We start from the raw sequence: 24,688 nt of genomic DNA, 5'->3' as shown, positions 1-24,688 counted from the left end.
ATTTTGTGGTGTACCCAGTAGGGTCTTAGGTGCCTGGTGCATGCTGGCTGAAATGAGCATAAGGCAAATGGAGGTTTTCTGAGTCCAATTTTAGGAAGGCTCTTGAGGTGAATTCTCACTGTCTTCAGCTAGTTTTAGAGGCTATTCCTAGAAGAATAGGGATTTCCATGAGCTACATTTGGAAGATGAATTCTCTTGAAAATGTTAAAACCTTGAGATTGTAGCATCCAGTTGTCTTCCATGCTTGTCACTGTCCTCATTTTCTTGGGTAGTATGTCACACTGAAGTGGAAATGACTTAACACACCCAGTTATTTGGAAAGCATTCTGTGATTCCACAATCGGTCCCTCTGCTTCCTGGGCACGCTTCTTGGGGCAGTCATTCCAGTTTTGAATTTTGAGTGAGGTAATATGTAATCTTAGGATTAAACTCTGCCACGTTGACCAACAGTCACCAAAGAATCATCGTTTATATTATTTTTTCCTCAGTGCAGATTATTCAAGCCAGGATTCAAATTATCAGTGTTCTGACCATGTATTTCAGTTTCCAGACATGGGAACAGCAGTGAATTTTCCGCTTCTCACTCTTTCCTGTGTACAGTGAAAAATCCAGTCTAGACTTTCAGGAGAATGTTGTATGATATAATGGGTGGCCTGTGTTGCCCAAATGGCATTTTAAAAATGGGATATATGCTTTACTTAAGAATTACTATCTAGGGACAGTTAGAAGAGCTAGTAAGTTTCAGAGGTGTTAGTTTCTTGCTTTCTGTTGTCTTTTTTCTGGCACTGGGGATCAAATCTAGGAGTGCTCTACTGTAGACCTGGCACCCAAGTCTTTTTTCTTCTTTATTTTGACATGAGATTCTGTTAAGTTGCTCTGCAGGAGCTTGAACTTGGGATCTTCTTGCTTCAGCTTTCTTCAGTGCTGGGATTATAGGCTTGTGCACTATGTCTGGCTTTTCTTACCTATTTTAAGTGACATTTATTGGGCAGTGCTCTGGGGATGGTCCTTGGACATAGTAACTAAAATCATATCAAATGTCAAAATTGTCTTCTGCTCTTGTGCTATGACTGTAGAGATCAACTAAAAAAATTTATGTTTGGAGGTTGGAAATACGTTCATTTATCACAGGAATATGATTTATTTAATGAGAATTTAAGGTTAAATAAAAGCCCTGATGGTCATTTATGTAAAATGAGAAATTATATGAGTTATCTTATTAAATCTTAGTAAAATATTTCAAGACATGGGATTCCTGAAAAACATACTAAGAACTATTCTCTTTTTTTTAGAGACAGGGAGAGTCTGTCTGTGTAGTGCAGGCTGCAACCAATTCATGGCGATCCTTCTGCCTCAGCTTCTCCAGTGCTGGCATTATAGGCATGCAGCACCATGCCCAGCCATGAGAACCATTATTGATGGTGGAAATATAGTCCTCTGTCAAATGACACCATTTTGGTCAGGATGGACCATATGTAAAACAGAGTGATTCCATCAGTTACATTGCCTAGTCATGTGCGTACATGCTGCTATGTTTGCACAAAGACAAGATAGACTAATGCACCTTTCTCAGGATGTGTCCTGTTGTTGAGCAAAACATGACTGCACTGAGAACCACAGAGCACCCGGGAAACAGGCTTCCTCTTTCATCATCAAGCCTCAAGGTATCAGAGCAAAATAGTTAACAGTGGCCTGGGCCCAGTTTCTCTAATGACTGGGTCAGTGGCCCCACTCCTTTGTGTTTCTTCCTTGACATGCATCATATACATTAAGAATGGTTTTCAAATGGTTTTGATATTGACTCAAGCACTAGGTGATTGTTTGATTTATTTTGACTTTAAATTTCCAATCAGATGAAGAGCTTTTTCCTTGCTGCCAAGATCATATTTTAAACAAGCAAACAAGACATCACCCTAATGCAAAATTAAATACTTATGTATGGCTGGATTGCATTATAATATCATGTGACAAGCAAGGATATTAATGTTTTCAGAAAATCAATGGGTATTTGTCAAATGAAATCAATTATTTATGTTCCCTTCTCTCCATCTCTCAGTATTTGCTGTTACAGGTTTGTTTCATACTGTAATGTGTGTTGTATTGATTAGAATCTAAAGAAAAGACCTGTGCTATTATTTTCCCTCTACACCTTTCCTGCCTTTGCTCCCGTCAAACCTTCTCATTCCTGTAAGTTCACATATGCTCGTATCCATTATGGCAATGATGGGTTATTGGCATCTAACCAAGGTGACAGGATGTCACAGGTCGCTAAGCAGAGATTTTTAGACTTTGTTTCCACACAAATTAACTATTATTGAAATAGTTTATTGAGATTAAAGTATTGATCATTTTTTGCTATCCATAGCTTAAGGGAAGGAAAAGGAAATGGTGGTGTTTTTGAAAGACACTAAATTTCATTTTAAAAAATCTGATTTATTTAGCCTTTTCTGCTCCATACTTTATAGCCCCAGTAGTTTTATTGCTTGGAAAAGCGTGTCTTGGCTTTATTTTTATGACAGTATAATTATACTTTAGAAATGCACTTGATTACTATGAGTAACAAAATTGTTCTAGTGTATTGGTTTGGCCAATATTGCTATACAAACAACTTTTCAGTCAATTGAGTGTGGTAAAAATCAATACATTATGGTAATATTTCAAGTAAGAATTTGCTGAATCTAAGTGTTTCAGCACCATCTCCTTTCAGGGAAAATAATTTCAAAATGGCAAGACTTCTTTCTAATATTTTAATAAAATGTTTTCTTTACTAAGAAATTTCGTACCCCCAGCAGAAGTGGTTATGAACAGATAAACATTGCTTTGGCACACATCTGTTATTATAGGGTAGGAGAGATCTAGTGTGCACTTGCAAATCTCTTCTCCAGCTTCACGAGGAGTGTGTAATGCCAGGGTTTGCTTCCATCCTGTGTTGTGCCATTTTGGGCTCATGGGTCTCTTTTGGGTGTTGAGTTAGCAGAGAGATGTGGACAGTTCAGAGATCACGCAGAGGAGTGTAGACAGGCCATAGTGCCTGGGAATTGTGCCACTTCATCACTTAATGAACCGCCAGCTTCCAAGTATGCAGAGTGTCAAGGGCTGTGCGTCCAACAAGGTGGCTAAGTTCTGGCCACGGTAGGTACAGGACCTTATAGCCGGGGCTGTACATCTGTGAGTGTAGGGGACCAGCCTTGGGGTAGAGGACGGAGTGATAACTTAGCTCCTTCCTCAGAAAGAGTTAGAAAGGCCTCATGATGAAAGTGGAAATTGAGCTTGAGCAGTGAAGTTGAAGGAATCGGCTTATCCCTGATGGAAGGAAAGTCAGAGTTCCATGACAGCTGACTTAAAATGCCAAGGGTATCCTTGTGGCTTTGTGTCATCCTGAAGGCTAGACTGCACTGGCTGTCTCGAACATCTCTACAAGTCTGCCTGTGATTAGTGTGAGTATTGTCCTCTTCCTACTGCGTCCCACTGGAGAGTCCTCCCTAGAAGAGTCAGTCTGGGTCCTTTTGGTGGTGAGGCCTTACCTAAATGAGGCACTTAGTGTTTTAGGGACTACCCTGCAGAGGCAGCCTTCACAGTCCAAGGATGACACAAAGTGCTGTCTGTCACAGAGTGGCTCTGGCAGCTCTAATCAGGTCCCCTACTGTGAGCAGAGTGACCTGGCTGTTCTGAACTGCCGAGAAAAGACTTCCTCACTAGGCATGAGTTACCTCACAACCTTCTCCCCAGTTGAAAGTCCCACATTAAATTTATCACTCAGCAGCCATTAAAATCTTGTGTCAAGTATTGTTTGGTTCTGTTTATTTCAATTTTATCTTATTGTATATCCATTGATTCATTTGTTGTTCGCATGTGGGAACAGTGGTGAGGAAGACAGTCATGGTTCCCATGTTCTTGGAGCTCAGCACGCAGATGACAGTAAAGACTTCATTATGGGCGTAAGACGTTAGCAGACCTCGCCAGTGCTGTAAAGGATGCAGAAGAGGTGCTTGGAGAAGGCTTATTGAGGTAGTGTCTGAGCTGAGACCCAAAGGACAGGAAAGAGTCAGCTCTGGGGTAATCTGGGAAATAATTCAGCCTTCCAGGCTGAAGGACCTACTCAGGAAGGAGCCCCACTAGGGTACAAGGGTGCTGTGTCCAGGCCAGCGTAGCTGGAGGAGAGTATTTGGGGGAGAGTGGAGTGATGGGTAGGGCCTGGGAATACTGAGTCTTTTTTTTAGTCTTCGCTAAAAAGATACTGTTACCTGCACTTTACCAGTAAGAAAGAAAAAAGCATTAAACAGCACGCCCAAGGTCAAGTCAGGAATAGGACTCAGGTCTCCTCACACACAAGCTGGGGTTTTCCTTCATTTTCCTTTCCTTTCCTTCTCTTCTGAGTTTTTTAATATTTACCCAAATTATTTTCAGATGTAAGATATAAATTCTGGTGTAATTCTGAACAAGTCAGTGATGAGCCCCATCCAGAATTTAATTTTAGAAACTTGTTAGTAGATTTTAACACAGCCATTCCTTGGCCATCAAAATTATTGCAGTTTAGCTCCCTGTCTGGTCTATCCTTTGGGTGTTCTTACCACAAATTTAGGACCAACAGTTGAATTAATTGTGTGATTAATTGTGTGATTGTGCTAACAGAGGTGGTACATTTCCTAAATTTTAAGGCATGCTAAAATTTTAAAGCTATTTTGCAGTATTTGATGTGTTTGAAATTGTAGTCTCTTGGTTGGCATATCTCACAAGCAAATATTTGTATACCGTAGCATCTAGGGCATTTACTTAAATTGCTTTTTTTGGAAAATAATTCAGTGGAAAGTCCAAAAGGCATTTACGGTGTATAACTTTCTGCTACAATTTTTTTTCTTTGCTGTGTCATTGGTTATTTTCATGTAAGAGACCATGTTTCTGTTAAATTGCTCCCTTACTGGAATGAAATATGTTTAGGTTCTGATTTGTACACTAACACTGAATTGGAGGAGGAGGTTACTGAATTAGAGAAGTAGTAATAGGAGTTTAGGTTTTAGATATTAGGCATAGTTTCTTTAAAAACTTTTTTGGTTTCTTTTTTAAATTAGTATATATTTGATTATATAACGATTACATTCATTTGGAGGAATTGGTACATATACATATTACAGCATTTTTCTACTCCTCTTTCCCATCTCCCCTCATTTTTTTAAACATTAATTTGCTTTTTAAATGTGACTTTGAATTATGTTGCCCACTTAACCGTAAAATTCTTGTAGTTTTCATTGTAAAAATACAAAAAGAAAGAAGAAGTGTGTAATATTGTTGCTAAAAGTGTAGTTCATGGTTTTTATTCTGTGAATTCAAATAATGAATTGAGAAAATGTTCAGACAAAATTAGAACTTGCTTTCAGGCCCAATCAATATAGCATTTTAACAAGCTTAGTGTATTTGGAAAATGTGTATTATGTAAGGTTCTCAAACATACTGATTCTATTACAACTACTAACTGTAGCAGCAAAATGTAACAGTAGACTTAATCAATAAACATAAAGGTCTGATTAAGCCATAATTAAGTTTTCAGAAGAGTTATCTAAAAACAATGAATAAAATATACTTTTTATTATCTCAGTGACGAAAAGTATAGCCAATGAAATTTTATAATGTTTAAAAAAACACTATGGAATAAAATTACAGAATGCATTTTTACCACAAACACATACTCTGGATTAAATTTGTGTGCACTATTTCTTCCAGCTTTCAGCTTTTTTGAAGGTAATTCTTAGTGAATGTTTGCAGAACACGGTAGCTAGGGTATCTGACAGAAAGGGTGAATGAGCAGCCCCCCCAGCACATGCCCTAATCCATCCATGACTAAGGAATGCTGGAGTCACAGTGCCCACATTTTCATTTCCACCATGGGTCACCATCTCATCACGGGTCCTGTATTGTCCCCCAGCGGCACAGGCATCAGCTGAGTGCAGCAGGGATCACCATCCTCATAAGTGGGTTTTACTGAGGATTCAAGGGCGAATCAGGGTTAGGACAACCAGGGAAATCCAGGCTGTATTATTTCCTAGTGCCTTCCCAATGCTTTTCCTAGTGAGTAACTGATTTTTAATTCAATGCGGAGCTTGAAGTCAGCATAGTATGTACGAGCCTAAGAATTTCTGTCAGCATTTTCTGGCAAAGAGACTACAGCTGTATTTTGGGTTTTTATTTTTTGCATCAGGCTCACATACCTTTCAGAGCACCCATATGAACAAACAGCTGTCTGCCTTCCGGTCTCTCTGCCTGGAGTGTGTACTCTTTGCAGAAATGGATAAATTCAGGGTCAGAAATGTTAATGTGGAACTCTGAACTTCTGTCACTTCAGCATATGATTCTCTGGAAATCTGTCTTTGGTGTTTTTCATCACCCTGATTTTGTGAGTGTAAAATGTGTGTGTCTAAACCATCTCTGGATCTTGTTAATCTTTTGGGCTCACTGATCTTTATAAAGCCATTCTTTATAGAGAGAGTCTTCTCCTCTCATATAGACCCTTCCGCACTTTTTCCTCCCGTTTATCTTACTTTAAAAACATATTTGCCATTTATGTACTTTACTGTCGTAGATGGATTGGACAAGCATCTTCTTAACTGATGTCAGAGGAGTCTGTAAAGCAAAATGTCGCCTCATTTGAAGAACATCCTAACAGTTTATATATTACTGGGAGTCACCAAAGAAACCTCAAAATACACATGATAGTCACAAAAAGAACACTTTCCAATTTTGCTCTTTTAAATGGGGGTACCATGCCATGTGCAGGGAAGTCATTTCCATTCCTCCTTGTTACTGTTTTAAAGATGACGGTCCCCAGGTGGTACAGGTGTGAGGGTAGCTTGTGTTGTTCAATTTTTATGTTAAAGGAAAAGGTATCTCTTGGTTTATCGTGACCCTAGTCATGATATTCCCATTCCATGAGCTCTGTTATGCACACAAGTCCACAAAATGAAGATAAAGTGCCTCTCTCCAGCCTGACAAAAGGCATTCCTTTGCAGAATGGTAGCTGCAGCGAAAGTAAATAAATGAATGGACAGCAATCACAGCCTAGTTGATGAAACTGTTCAATTAAAGCACAGGCATTTACATGGTGTAATTTCCCTAAATTGCCAATGAGCCCCTTTAGACACAACTAGTGTTCAAATTGATTTCAGCATTGATTTTGGCTGAAGCTGATAAATTTCTGCTTGTTAGTTAAAGTAATTTTGCAGAAGACTTTGTACTGCAGTATTGAAGTGTTCATTTAGCTGATGGTTAAAAGAGGAGTTATTTACAGAGGCCTCTACTGTTGTTCTGAGATGGGACAATTCCCCAATCATCTTTTACTTTTAATTTTTTAGGCTTCACTATACCAATCAATAGGTGATTGAAACTGATTAAAACTTATCCAACCAGCTGCCTATGGCAGTTTAATTAGAAGCTGGATGATTCTTAAATTAAAGTTGTCTTATTTTCATTGCATAGCCATCTTCCAGAAGAGTAAGGGACTAACAGCGCTGAAGACTTAAAAGTTTGGCTCATTAACGTATCACACACATGTTAAATCCTCAGGAGCTGTTCCTAAAGCAACTCAAAAATGTATTCTGAGGCATCTGGAGATAAGAAAGGAGTAATAAGGAGTAAGTAAGGACTTTTCAGCCAAGAAATTTTTGTCTTCAGGAAGGAGTAGACTAGAGCATAATGTTTGTGGAAGACCAGCTGCTTGTGATAGCAGCTTGTTAGGTAAGTAAAGTGAACGTTTTGAGCTTAGTTTTCTGTACATAGTGCAGGGTGAAAGCGGTTACTGTGATAGCCTGTCCACTTCCTTCCTGAACACTGTCAGCTTTGAATATTTTTATTCTATTTTGAAGTCTTAAGATTAAAATTAATCTCCAGTGGATGAAAAACAAGTATTTTCACATAAGTTCATGTTGGCTTTTCGATGGCATTGTGGGCAGGATTATAGAAGAGAGACTTTTGTCATCTGTCCCCATCCCTCAAAGCTTCACCATAGTCATTTTATCTACTGTTGGACAGTTGCTTGAGTTTTTAATGGAAATGGGTTAATATTTCTGTCATAGGGGACATATTACATCTGATACTACAGGGAAGAATGGAATAAATGGCTCACTTTTCAGAGGTGCATTTACTCTTTGACTCACTAGGGTACTATTTAGTGTTCTAGAAGAGGTAATTTAGTAAATTGTACCCCAGTGGCCTGAAAAACTTAATGCAACTCTGAAAAGTGAGTCATTCAATCGATTTTCCCTATTGCTTTTTAAACCTCAACACTGGCCACATCCGGAGAGCCTTGTAATAGAGGATCTAGAGGCAGCTTGTCGGGATGTACCCTGGATCTGGCTTCAGCAGACCTGAATCTGTGTCCTCTCTATTGCTTCCAAGTTGGCAATTGTGAGCAGTCGTTAGCCTCACCAACCATCAGATTCCTTGTCTATCAAGCAGGGATAACATCTACTTGGGAAGTTTTTGTGTAAGGCACATAGCTTCTCTGTGTGAAAATATTTCACAAACTGAGTACAATGGAATATTAAGTACTAATAGAAGAAGGTTCTCCCTGGTAGCCATTATTGGAGTCTGATTTTGGAATATTACTGTTAACTTTCCAAGAAACTGAACAGAAATTACATTGTAATCAAGCTGTTTCAGGAGAGTTTCCTAGCTAAAACGTACTGCCTAACTTCCATTTCTTTCTTTCTTTTTCATCTCTAGGCCTTATGTCTCTTGCTTGCTTTGCCCATTACACTTCTTGTAGAGCTTTCAATCAAGAGATCACTATCACTGTGGCATCCTTGATCTCAAAAATATTCAAGCTGTATATTAAAAAACATAGCTCTAGCTAATGTGAGTTAAAGTCTTGAACCAACATGCATCAATTTAGGGAAGAATTACAGAGATGGGGATGACCACCTTAACTCTGAGGCAAGTGTGAGAGTAAAAATGGGCCTATAATCTGAGGAAATAGGAAGAAGACCTGGTAAAATGTGGAGCTGTGCTCACTTTATTCTAATTGAAAATTTTTCCAACCCTGGCAAATTTTCCAGATTATATGCTTAATTGATTTATGAGCCCTGAGTACAAGCAGTATCTTGAAATTAGTATCTGCAACCTAATAATGTGTTTGATTTGATATATAAACAATCTGGAGGGCTCTGCTGCTTAACCACAGATTATTTTGCAATCAGAAGTCAAGCATCTGTAATGGGTTTTTAGGCAGAAGGAAGGTTGGCATAGACCACTGTTTGAACTAGTACTGTTTACATAAAAGCTTCTTTTTACAACTGCTGTTTACTTTGGATTTTCTATTTTAACAGCCAGAGCCTGGCTAATGTGTTTATCTATTATGGGTGGCAACAACTGTCAGTGTTGATTTCCCTGAAACTATTCTAATTTTTTTTCCCCCTGTGGATGGCGATGGCTATTTTAGTATGTGGCAGCATTCCTTAAAATTCCAGAGGCTATTCATCTTAAACATGTTAGTAAAACCTGCTTCCAAACAAACCTACCAAAGGAAGAAATCTATAAAAGGAATGTAAAATAAAAACAGTTATTCCTTAACTGGTTTACATTTGTCTACTGAAAACATTGCATTAAAAAGAAGACATATTCAGAGAATTTCAAAATTAAGGTAGCAAAAGATTTTTGTTTTGTATATATGTATACTCACATGCATTTATATACTTTATTTGTCAAAGGAGTACTTGTTTTGCACTGGCTTCAGAGTCATCCAGCTTATAATCTTTTGGAATAATGAAATGCAGTCAAGTCTTAGTTTGCATTTTAAGTAGGCAACTTGAAGTCTCACATAGGTATCTCCTCACTTGATATATGTAACCCTCTCCTTTGTTTTTGTTTTCATTTTCTTTTGTGGCAATGCTATAAAGACTTTGAAATAGAAAAATTTGTAAGTTAAAGAAAATTTCCTTTTTTTCTAAATTTATGTGAAGCACAACTTAAAAGTTTTGGTAAATAAAATCATATAAAGAATGAAATAGCCTCTGTAAGTGTGGGAGCTGATGATCCTCATATGAGGTTTGTGACTGGCTTATTTTTATAAGCAAATACATTTAATAATTGAACTTTAAGCATGACCACCACAAATGAGAATAATAAGAGTTGCATAGGTAATTAAAGTGGATAGCTAATCAGAAATCTTATTGTTGACACTTGTTTTTGTGTCTTCCTAGTTAAATATTTTGCCACGTTGAATCAGAGCTCAAAGAGCTTTTTCTTTTACCTTATCTACAGTTGGCCTCTGTCCTCCCTATGGTGGAGATCCTAGAGACCAAATAGGGAATCCAAGACAGTCCACAGGCTGTGAAGTCATTGCCTGAAAAACAAAGAACTGATCTGATTATTCAGGAGAACCAATAATATCTGTGCAGCAAGCTATGAATAACAAATGTGTTTGTACCTTTTGCTTGTTTTTAAATAGAATTAGCTTTCTGGTCTCCTGTCTACCCTGAAGGACACAAAGGGTGCAGTCAGTGCCACCTTCTTTTCTGCGTGTTAGAATAAGACCATCCCATGGTGATGCTGACCATTTCTTCAGCCAGATCCTAACTACTGCTTTCACTGTTGCAGTGACTGGATGATTTTCTTAGGCTCCCCATTCTATTGGAGAACTTCACAACAAGTGTTTTATATACAGTGATTCTTTTATTATAATTAATTTATAGCATTGTATAAATAATTCACAGAGTAATTGTTGACCCTCTTCTCACGAACCTTCTTTGAAGTATGTTACATAAGAAGCAGGACTTGGCATCAGGGCCTTTGGTTCACTTGTGTCTTATTAAAGAGACCGTTGGTTCAGCGTTTCTATTTTGCCATTGTGATTCAGAGTCTTTATATCCAATTGCTCTTGAAGTCTTTTCTCCAAAAGGAGAGAACTGGGGGGGGGGGTTTCCTCCTTATTTTGATGACCATTTTGCTAATAAATTGACATTTAAAACATACCATGTTGTCACACTGAAATCTGAAATATTTACAGTCAGATCATAGGTTGCCTTCCCATTCTTAAATTATATCCTGCCTCCCAATCACTAGACAAGCACAGATGCTCCCTACCATACATTTTTTCTGCTTGTTATTTAAAATAATTTGATTGGAGTATATTCAGAGATTAATATTCAGAATAGAGCTATAGAAATTAGAGCCTATTTAACTTTGTAAGATTGTACAAGCTTTATCAGAAAATATATGATCAGCTCTGGGTTATTTATTTTGTGAAGAGTAGTTAGCTGGGATGGTTCATAGTTTTTTGATTCTCCTAGAATTTGAAATTCTAAGCATAAATAATTTCAGTAAACACTGTAAAATACAGATGCGGTTGATCTTATGCATGACATAAATTGAGTAGGAGTCCAAATGTTGGAATATGAGCATAGGTTGTTTCTCCCTTATGTCCTGTGTGGATGTAGGACTTTTAAGTATTTTGTTTTTAAATTTTTCTTTTCCTAGTCATGCATAGTGGTGCATGCCTATAATCCCAGCACTCCGAGGCTGAGGCAGGAAGATCACCTGAGTTTGAGACCAGTCTGAGCTGCAGAGTGAGTTCAAGGCTAGCCTGAATTACACAGTGAGACCTTGTCTCATAAAAACGTTTTTTCTTTTCCTTAGTTGTAAAGATTCTCATAGAAGTTATTTATTCCTTTAGTGATGTATCTTTTTAATAAATTCTCGTTAGGATTGAGTTGAAGGAAAGCACATCTTTAACCTTAGATGTATTGGCCTATACTTGTCCTTAAGATTTCAGACAGCAAGTATTAGAATCACTAGCAATAGTCCCCAGGCACAGCTTTTGAAATCAGTCAAATGATTTTTGGAATTCTCACAGTGTGTAAGTTACTCCACTTGGTGGTAGGGGAAATAGAACGTCTGTACTCATGACTTTTGGGGTCTGTTGCCAGCCTGCTGTCTCTGCCTCCTCATCTCCTTTACTCTGCTTCTCATCTTCTGATCCCTAAATTTAGATATTTAAAGATAACTTCTTATCTGTCTTTTTTTCTGCCAGCCTGTTCCAAGCCACTGTCTCCTCTCACTGGGATTATTACAACAGTTTCCCAACTAGTCTCCCAGTTTTTGTCCTTGTTTTCCTGCAACACGGTTTCTCCACCCAGCAGTCAAAGTCATCTTCCAAAAGCATTAGCTTTCTTCTTCCACTTAGGTCATTTGGAGTAAAAGCCAGAGTCCTCTCTCTGGCCTGCGTGGTCCTGTGCAAGTCTGCCTGCCCACCACCTCTGACTCACCCCTCTGCTCAGCCTCGTGCTTCTTTCACTCTGTGCACGTTTCCACTGAGGTCCTTTGACCCGGCCGTCCTCCTTCCGGAAGCGTCTTCCCGCAAAAAGTGTGGATAGTGGTTGTTCCCTGGTGCTGGTCTTGTTGTTATTTTATATATATTCAAAAACTCATACCAGGCTACTAGCTTTTGCCATCCTAAACTGTACATCCTTGTGTGTTCAATTTTAAAGGCTGGGGCAGTTCCCAGAAGGCCTGTGCTGGCCACAAACAAAATAGAACACTCAGGATGAAGCACTAAAATATCTCATAAGAATGCCTCCTCTATGCATTCTTTGGCACAGGTAATTACTGTAGCAACAACAAACTAATTTGAAGTGTTAGCTGTTAATTAAAACATTGCGGAGGTGTATAGTTCTCTTTCGGTGTAACCAGAGCCTGCATTCAAACTTCATTAATCACTCTCCAGTTAATTTGTTGAGGAAGGTCGAGACCATTGAGATGCAGTATCCAGTTGAGACTCACTGTTCCAGTCTCTGCTGAAAGTAAAAAATTCCTTTCTCCAGGTAGAATGCTGTTTGCAAAGCGAAGGGACACACTCAACTCGTGTCTGGCATTGCCTTTGTCATCTACTTCTCCTTGATGATTAAATGTTAAATTGGTACTGTCATTGCACTGTAAACCAAGCCACATGGCATCTTTATTGCTCGAAATCGAACCCAAACTTCCACGGATGAATTAGCGTGCGTCATAATTAAATCATCAAGCCTCCCCTTTTCATTCAGTTGGAAATAGGAGACCTTTCTTTTGGAAAAGAGATCAGTTTTCTTAACAAGCTAATTAAGTTGCCAAACTGTCCAGTATAGCATATATATTAGACTGCTAATCATCTCCTTATCTCTGCAGCTGGGTCTCAGTAGTCCAGATGTTATAGCATTGCTCTTTTTATAATTTCCAAACCCTTTTGTAGGCATTAAACTATTTGTCTTCTTATTTCAATCCTTGGTTATTGATTCTAATGCACAGTATTTTTTTAAAAAGTTGAAATTGGAATAATCTGTGATATGCAAGGAAAAATAATACATTGTTATTAAATCTTACGTATTACCTGTATTAACATGGAATAAAGTTACTAAGTTCTTCAAATCACGTTTCAAATTGTATAGTCCAGCAAGTCCTCTGTCAGCCATTGAGAAAAATATGACATAAATTTTTATATATCCACTTATTACATATGTTTAGATATATCATGAGCTAAAATGTTTTGCATTGTAAAATGTAGATTTGCATTGTGTTAGCATAGATAGTAAAGTAATTTGCTCTGAAATAAGTATATTAGTGTATTCAAAGTATATATTTAATTGACTAAAGTTTGTAAAAGATATATAAAAGAGATTGTTATTTAAAGAAACTGTTTAGATACTTTCACAGAAAAAAGAATTCTTTAGTAGTGGTTTTTATATTCTTGCTTTTCCCTTTAAGTCACCTGTATCTGCACTTCTTTATAATTGACTGATATAATAAAAGCTAAGTTTATTTTCCATAATTTGCTTAAACTTTGTCCAATTAAGTAGGAAAAGCAGAATGAGTAAATTCTTATAGCGTATGTGGATAAATACAAGCAAAAACACGTGTGTTGGGGCTGGGGATTTAGCTCAGCGGCATAAGCGCCTGCCTTACAAGCAGGCAGTCCTGAGTTCAATCCCTGGTACCGATCAAAAGACAAAAAAAAAAAAAAAAAAAAAAAATACATGTGTTTCCTAGTCTTGCCTGTAGGCTCTTCCTATTTCCGTAAGTCAGTCACTCTCAAAACATTTGTTGGCATTTGCTCAGCTCTGTACATTTGCTAAAAATTATTGACTCATTTTCTTAAAACAAGTGAACATTTATCATATGAATTAAACTTGGAGAGCTATCAAAACATTTGACAAAACAAACCAGATAGTTTTGCCAGAACCACAAAATGATGCTTTGATAATAGTGGTAATAGTGGAATGTGTAAGTAGTTGTGTTTTAAGAAATGGGCTCTCTGGGGTTCTGGTAAATGTGTTTTGCCAGCAGGCAGATGAGGAGGAGGAACTCGTGAGGTGCTGAGTTTTCCATCCCTCCCTGGCTGTGCCCCACTTCACACTGCCAGGTGAAAGGAAGACCATCCTGATCTGGGCTAATACAGGAAATCCTCAACAGAGCAAATTTTAGTTCTTCCAAACTCATTTGCTTCTTTATACTTGTATGTGCTTGCAATGGCAGTGTTATGTGGTTTATTTTGAAGTTTTTATACAAGTCTGTTTGTTCCTCGATAAGAGTCAGAATATGTAGTCTCTGCAGCGTACAGATAAAAGGCTGCATTTCATTTAAACACAGTAGCTCGTGATGAAAAACTTAAGATTTTCATTTCAACAAACCTTACTTTCTTACTGCTTTTCATAGATGAGTGTATTCATAGTTGATTCTTTTCTCTTTTTTATTTTTTTTTATAGTGCTGGGGCTTGAACCCAGTACCTCATACTTGCCAGGCAAGAATCTACCCCTGAACTGCATCCTCACCTCTTATTCATATTTCTTGGTTTAAGTTATAGTTATTTGCTGAATCTGTGACTTTGGGCCTATCTTTCTATTTGAAGAAAGATGAATTCCATGTTTGAACCTGATAAATATGATTTCTTAGTTATAATGCAAGATTATGTTGCAAGCCATAGCTACTTATATGTCTTCTGTGATTATTTTTATCAAATATAATAATACAGTTTATCTGTGTATGTAATTGAGAGAAATACAAATAAAACCTCCCATTTTATACATGCTTCTGTAGGGTGCTTAGAATAGAACTGTAGAGACCCCACTTTCCCATCACATACACAATGACAGTCCCAGAGGATCCGAAGCCAGAAAGTCCGATTCCATACCCAGTTCTGACACAATTCACTTTATGGGTTGGGCAAACAGCTTAACTTCTCTGTGCCTCCGAGTTCTCATCTGTAAAAGGATAAAATTAATAACCAGTATTACGTGGGAGCTTTATTGTAAAATAATGTATAAGGAATCTCATTGTAAGCCACTAAGCTCTATAGAAGTATAAATTACAAACCAATGTGATTAATATTCTTTGATCATACCACCTAGGTTTCCAATTGCTGTAAAAATGTTTACATTGACATTTATGTCCTCAACATTTCATAAAGTGTTCAGTGATCTCAAGTAACTTTGCTGTTTTTTTCTTCCTGTAGGGCATATCATGTCCCAAGTGGGAAAATACTAGCAGTAAAGGTAAGTAGTGGACTCGCTTTGTGAAAGTTTTGATGCTTTCCTTTCCCATTAGCTTGAGTCACAGGTGTTGTCAAAGAACAGGTGAAATGGTATAGGGTTCAGCTGGTAGGGAGAGGAAGCTGTAACCCTGCTGTAATATTCAGGCATCTAGGAGTGTTTTAAGTATCACAAGCTCTGTTCATTGTAGTTATTCTGTCGGTAGCTCTTCTCATCAAGAAGAATTACACTAACCAAGAAGCCTGGGTATCACTGTGGTTCTGCGCATGCAGCTCATCCCCTTAGTAGTCTGTGAATTCCTTTATCTGCCCCAGCCTGTAAATTGCTGTGTCCTCTTAGACGCTGTGCCCACAATGTAGCTCAAGATGTCTGCCTTGCTTCTACATGGTGGAGTCAAGCAGCACATAATTCAGGGGTGGTCCAGGCAGTTCCCTGTGAATCCTCTCTCTGGTTCCCATCCTGTCCATAATCCATGCACATCTCCGCACACTTCCAAGTTCCCGGTGCTACAGGGCTCTTTGGATTTACTCCCTGCCCCTCACTGTTGGCACTGCATCTTCCTGTCATTTTAAATCTCAGGTTTCCCTCACAGACTGCTTTGAATTGCACCTCAGACCGAACGCTTTGCAACCTTATGCCCTAACTCCACAGAACCCTAGGTCTGCCTTACTGGTCTGTTACATCCTATCATTCCTTTATCTCTGGGCTCTAGGCCTTTAGTAATGCAAGCTTTAATTTTTGGAGTAACTGTTGTATGCCAGGTATTGCACCTCATAATTTCAATCCTTAAAACTACAAAGTAATTATACCTATTTTAGACTTGAGGAAACTGAGACTCAGAAAGCTGAACTGCCTACAGTTACAGAATTGGTAAAATGAAGAGGTAATTTTACAGGGACAAAATGAATTTTGCCAACTCCAAAGCTCATGTTTTCTATCAGACTGTACTGCCCTTGTACAGCTTCTTACCATTGTTCATTCCTTAGTTTTCCACCTATCCCTTTCAAGACCCATCTCCAAGACGCCTTCATAGCTGTCCATAGTGAAAAATTGGTCTCTTTCCGCCAGCACTTGTACAGTTTATCTTAAACTTATTAAGATTGGGAGCAAGACCAGGTATGGTGGCTCCCCGCTGTAATTCAAGCATTCAGGAGGCACAGACAGGAGGATCACTATGAGTTTGAGGCCAGCCTTAATGGCATGGTGAAACCCTGTCTCAAAAAGACAACAAAAAGAAAAAAAAGAATGAGAGCAATTAAATTATGATTGGTTGGGCCTTGTATTAAGGTTAAATGAAAACTAAGGCTCAGCTCCTCTGGCTGTTAGAGCATCCCAGAGTTCTTTTTCCATATCTCACTGAGTACAGCACCTAGAATGTGTATGCAGCATCATTGAATTTTAGCTTTAGTAACTCACACAGCTTGTGGCAGGCAGGTGCAGCAGAGCTCCCTCTTGTGATACTGTCTTTGACACTCTATCCAAACTAGGCTCACAGAACTGCAGAATCACAAGAGACCTTGGAGCCGTCTGTTAGGGTCATCCATTGTAACCCTCCATTTTACAGAAGAAACCAGAGACTTCTCAACAGAGGTGCTCGAGGGCCTAGCTCCGTCCCAGGCTTCCCTGAGTTCACCAAGTGCATCCTTCTTGGGCACTGTGGCCCTGGGTTGTCCTTCCTGTGCTCCTGAGATCATTGAGAGAACACCACTAACTAGAGCATTATTTTCCTTTCATTTATTTGCTCCTTTGAGGCCAAAATCTTAGGTTGTTACTGGTGATATATTTAAAGATAGTGAAATCTAGGTTATATATTCTGAGGAGAGGAGCTCTGCTATAAATCATCATCCAAAAACAAAACAGTGTCAGTATTTAGCCTTACTAAATTTTTGTACTTTAATATGTTTTTAATTATGCTTCACATAGGCTGCTATTAAAATTCGGTGCACTATTAGACCTGGCAAAGAATCACCAGCTATTTCTGTTAACAATTAAAGTCAATTTTTAAAACAGAACATGCTTTACAAAATAATCATTAGAGACTTTCAGTAAATGAAAATACTTGAGCTTTACAGATATAGTCTTCATGAGCACCCGGCCAATAAGCTGCACTTTGGAACAAGGGTGTATTGTACCCCTAGATTCTGTACCATCTACCTGATACTCAAACTGAATCAACTAATGAGTTAAGACTAGGTATGATGATTGTGATTAAACATTTTGTTTAGCCCCGAGTTTCCTGGTGGCCAAGGCAAAAACTATGGGGTGTGCATAATAGTCATAATCTAAGAAAAAGCCATGTACTGTTTCTTTAAAACAGGTAGCATTATTCATTAATTCTTAGAAGTTTGTTATTTTAGAGGCTTTGAAGACATCTTTGTTACCAATTTCTAATGTAATTTAATTGTAGCTAAAGAACATACTTTGTATATCTGGAATTTAAAATGTATTGAGGCTTATTTTGTGGCTCAAAATATGATCCATCTTGGTAAATGTTCTCTGTATCCATGAAAAGAATGTGTGGTCCAAAGAATGAAGAGGAGGCAGGCATGGTGGCACATGCTTATAATCCCAGCACTTGGAAGGCAGAGGCAGGAGTATCATTGCAAGTTCGATGCCAGCCTGGGCTACAAAGTGAGCTTAAGGCCAGCCTGAACTGCATAGCGAGACCCTGTCTCAAAAAGACAGGAAAAAAAAAAAAAAAAAAAAAGAACAAAGAGGATGTTAGATTAATTAACATCAGTTAGATCAAGGTAGTTGATAGTAGTGATCAAGTATTCAGTGTATGTGTTCTATCATTTATTAAAAGAGACACACTGAAATCTTCAACAATATCTTTGTCTATTTTTTCCTTCCAGTTCTGTTTTTACTTCTCATGTGTTGCAGATGTACGAGTAGATGCGTGGAGGGCAGTGGTGGGGAACCTATGGCACGTGTGCCACAGCAGGCTGTTCATTATCATTGAAAACTCTAAAAGGTGCACCATCACTGACACAGGGTTTTATATCCTCTTGATCACTTGGCCTTTTTGTCATTATGAAATATGTCATTATGAAGTGACCCTCTTTGTCCATGGTCATATTTTTTGCCTTGAAATCCACATTGTTGTTTCCGGGAGAACATGGCGGACAGATAGCAGCAGCTACGGAGGCTCTCTGAAAGACCCAGCTTAGAGTCCAGGAATGGTGCGGAGTGAGGAATCCTAAGCAAGAGAGGAGATATGCCCTGCTGACCCAAGAACGAATTGGGCTGAGAGAAACCAACTGGGAATGCAATCCTGGTGCTATAACAGGAACAGATAAAGCCTCAGCGTGGAAGCTGGAGCCCGCGCCATTGGAAACCACAATTTGGGTTTCCTGCTGCCGTGGCTGCGTCTGAATCAGCTCGGCAGGGAGACAGACACGCGAAAGCTCTGAGAACGGGAATCGGTGAACGGAGTTGAGAGCAGGACGGGTGGGGAGCCGTGCATCGACCTGCGGTGAGTGAGAGAAACTGGGACTCTTCCACGATCTAGGAGGCTCCAACAGAGGACATTCTAGGATCGGGCAGACTGGCCGGAACAGGGCGCTATAGTGACTTTAGTCACATATCCCCCTCTCAAGTGAGACTGGTGAGCAGTGCCTAGCCTACGTGACGCTGCTGGCTGAGACGCAGTAGGCTAGCACAGCCCAGGTCCCAGCGCCTGAAGGTGACCTGAAGGGGCAAGCCCCGCATAGGCTGCCTAGTCCGTAACTCTCTGGTGCACTGGCGTGGGCGGGAACACCTAACAAGCAATTCAGTCAGACTGTGGCCAACAGGGAAGGAAGCTGGGCCTCCTATATACGCTTGCATATATAAGGAACAAAAAATATGGGAAGAGGGAGCAACAAGAAAGGCCCCTCAGCCCCCAATCCTGAGAAACAGGCAATAGTGGACACTGCACCAATAGACATAAAGCGCTATCTCCAGAGTCTCATAGACGAGTTCAGGAATGAAGTTATTAATGATGTGAAGCTAGAAATAAGCAGAATAGTTAGAGAAATGCTAAGCACCACCCAAGAAAAAACACATGGTGGAATGGAAGAACAGAAAAAAAGGGGAGAATTGTTTGATGGAGAAAATAGAGAAAATATAGAATACGTGAAGCAGGTTCAAAGAGATTACCAGGAAACTAAAAACTCTATCGAAAACTGGCATAACAGCTTGAAAGAAACTAAGGACAGATTATCTGAACTGGAGGGCAGATTTGTAATATGGGAGCATGAAATGAAAAACTTCTTAAAAATAACAAAGAAACAAACAACAATGATACAAAGACTAGAAGATGATAAGAGGATCTATAACATAAGAATTAAGAACATGAAAGAAAAAGTAGGGACACAAACAAATGAAGTACAAAAGCTACTCACAGAAATAATCCAGGAGAATTTTCCTAATTTAGCAAAAGGTAAAGATACTCAGAAGTATGAGGCATATAGGACCTCAGCCACCTACAACCCAAACAGAGCTACACCCAGGCATATAATAATTAAAATTCCAGAAATCCAATACAAGAACACAATATTAAAAGCCATCAGAGACAAGAAGCAGATCACTTACAAGGAAACACCCATCAGAATTACAACAGATTTCTCGGCACAAACCATCAAATCACGAAGAGCGTGGGGGGGAAATAATGCAAGCTTTGAAAGATAATAACCTCCAGCCAAGATTGATATATCCTGCACAACTATCCCTGGAAATTGATGGAAAAACAGTGTGCTTCCAGGATAAAGAGGAACTAGGGGAATATGCAACCACCAGTTCAACTCTACAGAGAATACTGCAGGATATTCTAAAAAAGAAAAATACGAAGATCCAGAAATAGTGGCAGAGAGGCCATAATGAATGAAGCAGAAAACAAAATGAAGAAGACAAACTGACAACTAATGACAGAAAAAGAGCTCAACAGAAATGAGGCAGAGAAGATTGGATGGTAGGAACAGCTATTTTGGAGAAAATGATGTCTTAATAGGTAATACTGATTTAGTATCATCTTGTTTTGAAGTCTCATCAAGCTTTTGTTCTTCTGTCTCCATTGTTCTAAACAGGTTGTATCTTATTGGATTTTCTTATGTATGATAGTATAAGCAAAAACTTTTATAGACAAGGAGATTATACAGAAACCATTGTTCATTTTCTGTTAGTTGATTCTAAATACCCTGTAATCCTGTCATTCTCTTAAATGGTTTTACATTGTTTTGATATATTTGATGCTACAGTATACGAAGTTATACTCAAAGATTTCAAGGAAAGAGACACTATGGTAACTACTTTTATGTCGGGATTATCTTGTGGTGAAACACTATTTTGCTTAAATGGTTATGTTTCGATCTGCGCTGTTATGCTGTTATGCCCTCTTTTATCTCAATCTCCATTTCATTTATTTTTTTATATTTATCCTTTTAATTAAGGGAAAAATAAATTTTAAAATAGCAGGATATATTATAGTAACCCACTTTGACTCTCCATTATCTTGATTTAAATCACCATCTTTTTTGACTGATGTCCCTCTATTCTGTTGTGCTTGATAGTACCAGGTTCAAAAGTTTAGGCAACAGCTGTGAAGATAGTGGGATTCATTATGATGCCCATTTTGGTTGACTATTATCTACTTTTGAAGACCTATAATGTCTCCAATGTTTTGGTTTTGCTGGTTTTGTTCTTTACTGTTTTGTTCAATTTTATTATAACTGATGATATAGGCAATTCTATTAGAGATAGCGAGAGGCATTCTGGTAACCATTGTTGATCACCTTGTATTATGCTTTTACATTATCTATTATGTCCACCCTTTTGATTTGACTGACTCTGTTCTGTTATGTCACATTTGGTTCTACTCTCTTCCAAAAAAGTAATAAGAACTGTGGGAGCAACAAAACCCAAAATGAGTAATTGTCATTGTACAAAAGAGAGGAAAAGAAAGTGCTCTAAATGATATAACTGCATGTATATTTAAGTGTGTAAGATACATAATGGTATTACTGAGTTTTGTTGGATCATTAAACAGAACTGTTTACAGTCTCACTGTTGGAATGTCCACTTTATAAGCTTTAATTTTGTAACTTGAACAAATATTTCTAAGATGACAATATGTAATCCATTAACTAGTGATTTCCTACTGTTTATTTTTTTCTGTAAATCTGTATAACTTGTACCCTTTCTCTGCTTTTTTTCTTTTTCTCCTTAAATAAAATTAAAAAAAAAAAAAAGAAATCTACATTGTTTGACATCACTATTCCCATTCCAGATTCTAGTGTTGTCTTTTACTGTCAACTTAGTGTCTTTCTCTTTGAAGGGAATTTGTCATAGCCAGCATATACTTCAGTCTTACTTAGTAATCTAGTCTGATGATTTCCACTGTTGAATGGAGGAATTTGGGCCATTTACATTTCATGTAATTATTGATATAGTTAGATTCAGATCTGTCATTTTGCTTTATGTTTTCAGTTTTTCTGTCTGTGTAAGTGCTACCCTGTGCCTGTTTTTAGTGGGTGTTCTAGACTTCATAGCCTACTTTTTTTTAAAAAGAGGTAGAAAAAATATGTTTATTAGCACATTCAAGGTAGTCAAGATTTTAACAAACATCTTAATCCTTACAACAACCCTGTGAGGTAGGTAAGTCATTGCTTTTTGATAAACTAATATTCTAAATAAAGTGCAACCCTTTTTAAGTTACCATACTTTTCCTATTTAAATATACTATTTAAATATACTACACCACTTCTATCTGTAATCTAAGAACCTTACCTTTTCTTGTTTCCCTCATCCTGGTCTTCATGTTTTTAATATATGTTTTACCTCTGTGTCATAAATCCCAAAATGCACTGTCACTGTCAGTATTTTAGGTATTTACCTTTTAAAGACATTTAAAAGTAAGAAAAATATATAATTTATCCATGCATTTACCAATTCTAACACTTTTCAGTCTTTTCTGTGACTTCGATTTCTAACCTGCTATTCCTTTCCTTCTGAGAGACTTTCTTTTATGTTTCTGGTGCTTCAGATCTCTTGGTATTGAGTTCTTTCAGCCTTTGTATGTTAGGAAAATTGTATTTCTGATTCTTCTTTTGGAAGGTATTTTTATTTTCGCTAGATACAGAATTCTAGATTGAAACCTTTTCTTTTAGATTTTAAAGGCTTCACTCTGTTCATTCTTTCCAGCTAGAAGCTCACTGTTATTTCTAATTTTTGTTCCTCTGTATATTAGCACTGGCTTCTTTGGCTACTTTTAATTGAGATTTTTTTCCTTTATCACTGGCAATTTGATCACAAGGAGCTTTGTTAGAATTTTTGGTGATTCTTATATTTGAGATCTGTTGATATTCTTAAATCTGTAGGTTTTCAGCTTTCATGAGATTTTGGAAAATTTCACCATTATTTCTTTGAGTATCAATTCTGTACCTTTGGAACTTTAATTGTGTTTTTATTAGGCTTTTTGAAGTTATCCCACAGTAAATGATGTAATGTTGTCTGTTTTAGTCTTTTTTTCCCTATAGTTCATTTTGGATAGTTTCTTCTCCTGTGTCTTCAAGGTCAGTGATCTTTTAATATTGTCCATTGTATTTTTCATTTAGATTTTGTCCTTTTTATCTATACAACTTTGAATATGCCTTTTTAAAAAAAAAAAACCTTTTGTGTCTACTTGCATGCTTAATCTTTTGCCTACCATTTTGAATGAATGTAATATAGTAACTAAACCAATGGCCTTTTTTTATTAATTTATGTCATGTTTGTTATGTCTGGGTCCATTTTGACTAGTCTGTTTTCTCATTTTGAGTTGTATTTTCTTTTCTAATACCTTACAAATTTTTATTGTGCCAGTCATGTAGCATAGATATTAGGTATTTTTGCATCCCTTTAAATATGCTGGAACTTTATTCTAAGATACTATTTAGTGACTTTGAAGTAATTTGATCCTCTTAAGACTTGCTTTTAAGCCTTGTTGGAGGAGACCAGCTCCAGGGGTTCCCCTGGAACTGACATTCCCATTGAACTGCGGCAGTTCTCTTCTGCAGAGTTTTCTCAGTGTCTTGGGAATTACCACATTTCCCCACTGCCTGATGGGAATACAAACTCTTCGTGCCCATTGTGGGACTGGAGAGTGATTCCTGGTCCTCTGACCTCAGGTAGTTCCTGACATTAACATCCATGTGCTGCTCAGGCTCCATCATCCCCTGTGCTGACCCCAGTAGCTGCTGTGGCTGCCCAGACATCCAGTCCAGCCCTTTCAACAGAAGGAGAGACTGCATTCACCTGGGTTCCCCTCCCTGCCCTCACCTGGAAGCTCCCTCCTGCCTGTCAGTAAGCTGGGTGGCCATGGGGCTCCTCTCATCTGTCTTTTGTCTCTCAAGCTGCTCTGGCTCATGTCATGTCTGAGAGCCTGGTGACTTTTCTGTGTTTTGTGGGTTTGTTTGTTTTTCACCTTTTCCTTTTTCTGTCTCGTCATTAGAAGGCCTTTGCTCTTATCTGTAAGTGCTCATTTTCGTCAACCAGTTTCTGAACTCTTCTTTCAGTATATAGAATTCCACTTACTGCTAATTATACTATATCAAGTACTTTACGTTTTCCTCATTTAATACAACAAGCTTTTGTTACCAGGATTGATCCCTGTTTAACAGAACCCTAGTAAGAGATTACTATTAGTGATGCCTGTTAAACCAGAGTCATAGGAAAGTTAAATAATTTGCCCAATGTCCCACAGCTAAGAAGTAGTGGGACCCGGATTTAGACCAAAGTGATCTTGATCTAAGCGCTCTTAGCTGCATGCCTTCATTGCTCACCGCCCTCGGATTTGTCTCCCCAAAGCACAATTCTGGTCATATTTCTTCCCCTCTGCAAATGCTCCATGTTACACCACCACCTCCACTCCCATCATCAAGTTACTCTCTAGGCAGTGGAACTCGGGATCCTGCATGGTCTGTCAGTCTGCTCCTACGGCGTTGTCTCCTATGTGCAGATCTTTAATTTGAACTTGTTGCCCTATCTGCACCTTGGAGCTGTCTCACTTCAGCTGCTGAAGTGCTGCTTTGACTCGTGTAGTCCAGCTCATTAAGACACCTGCAGCCTTGTCTCCAGCTGCCTGAATCCTTGCCACCCTTCTGGGGCCTGCTCTTCCTTGGACAATTCTGGATAACTGCCGTCCTGTATCTATCCTTTCTGGAGCTCT

At 38.3% G+C, this 24,688-nt stretch overlaps 1 protein-coding gene across 18 annotated transcripts in view; it reads left to right on the top strand.

The window, feature by feature from the left end:
* The window catches only part of Map2k5 (mitogen-activated protein kinase kinase 5), a 246,249-nt gene that overhangs the window by 68,524 nt on the left and 153,037 nt on the right, over nucleotides 1-24,688 (top strand). For all 18 annotated transcript variants that reach the window (XR_010050301.1, XR_010050302.1, XM_063257801.1 and 15 more), the window contains one exon: nucleotides 15,468-15,507. Coding sequence is in view for 16 of the 18 variants with exons in the window: in XM_063257801.1 (XP_063113871.1) it covers nucleotides 15,468-15,507 (40 nt within the window). In the remaining 2 variants the exon portion in view is untranslated. The remainder of the gene's footprint in view (nucleotides 1-15,467; nucleotides 15,508-24,688) is intronic.

This window comes from Cavia porcellus, unplaced genomic scaffold (assembly GCF_034190915.1).
Source record: "Cavia porcellus strain 051 isolate PalLab524CR breed Dunkin Hartley unplaced genomic scaffold, mCavPor4.1 scaffold_10, whole genome shotgun sequence".
In the NCBI taxonomy this organism is placed as follows: Eukaryota; Metazoa; Chordata; class Mammalia; order Rodentia; family Caviidae; genus Cavia; species Cavia porcellus.
This window is presented reverse-complemented; position numbering and strand designations above follow the sequence as displayed.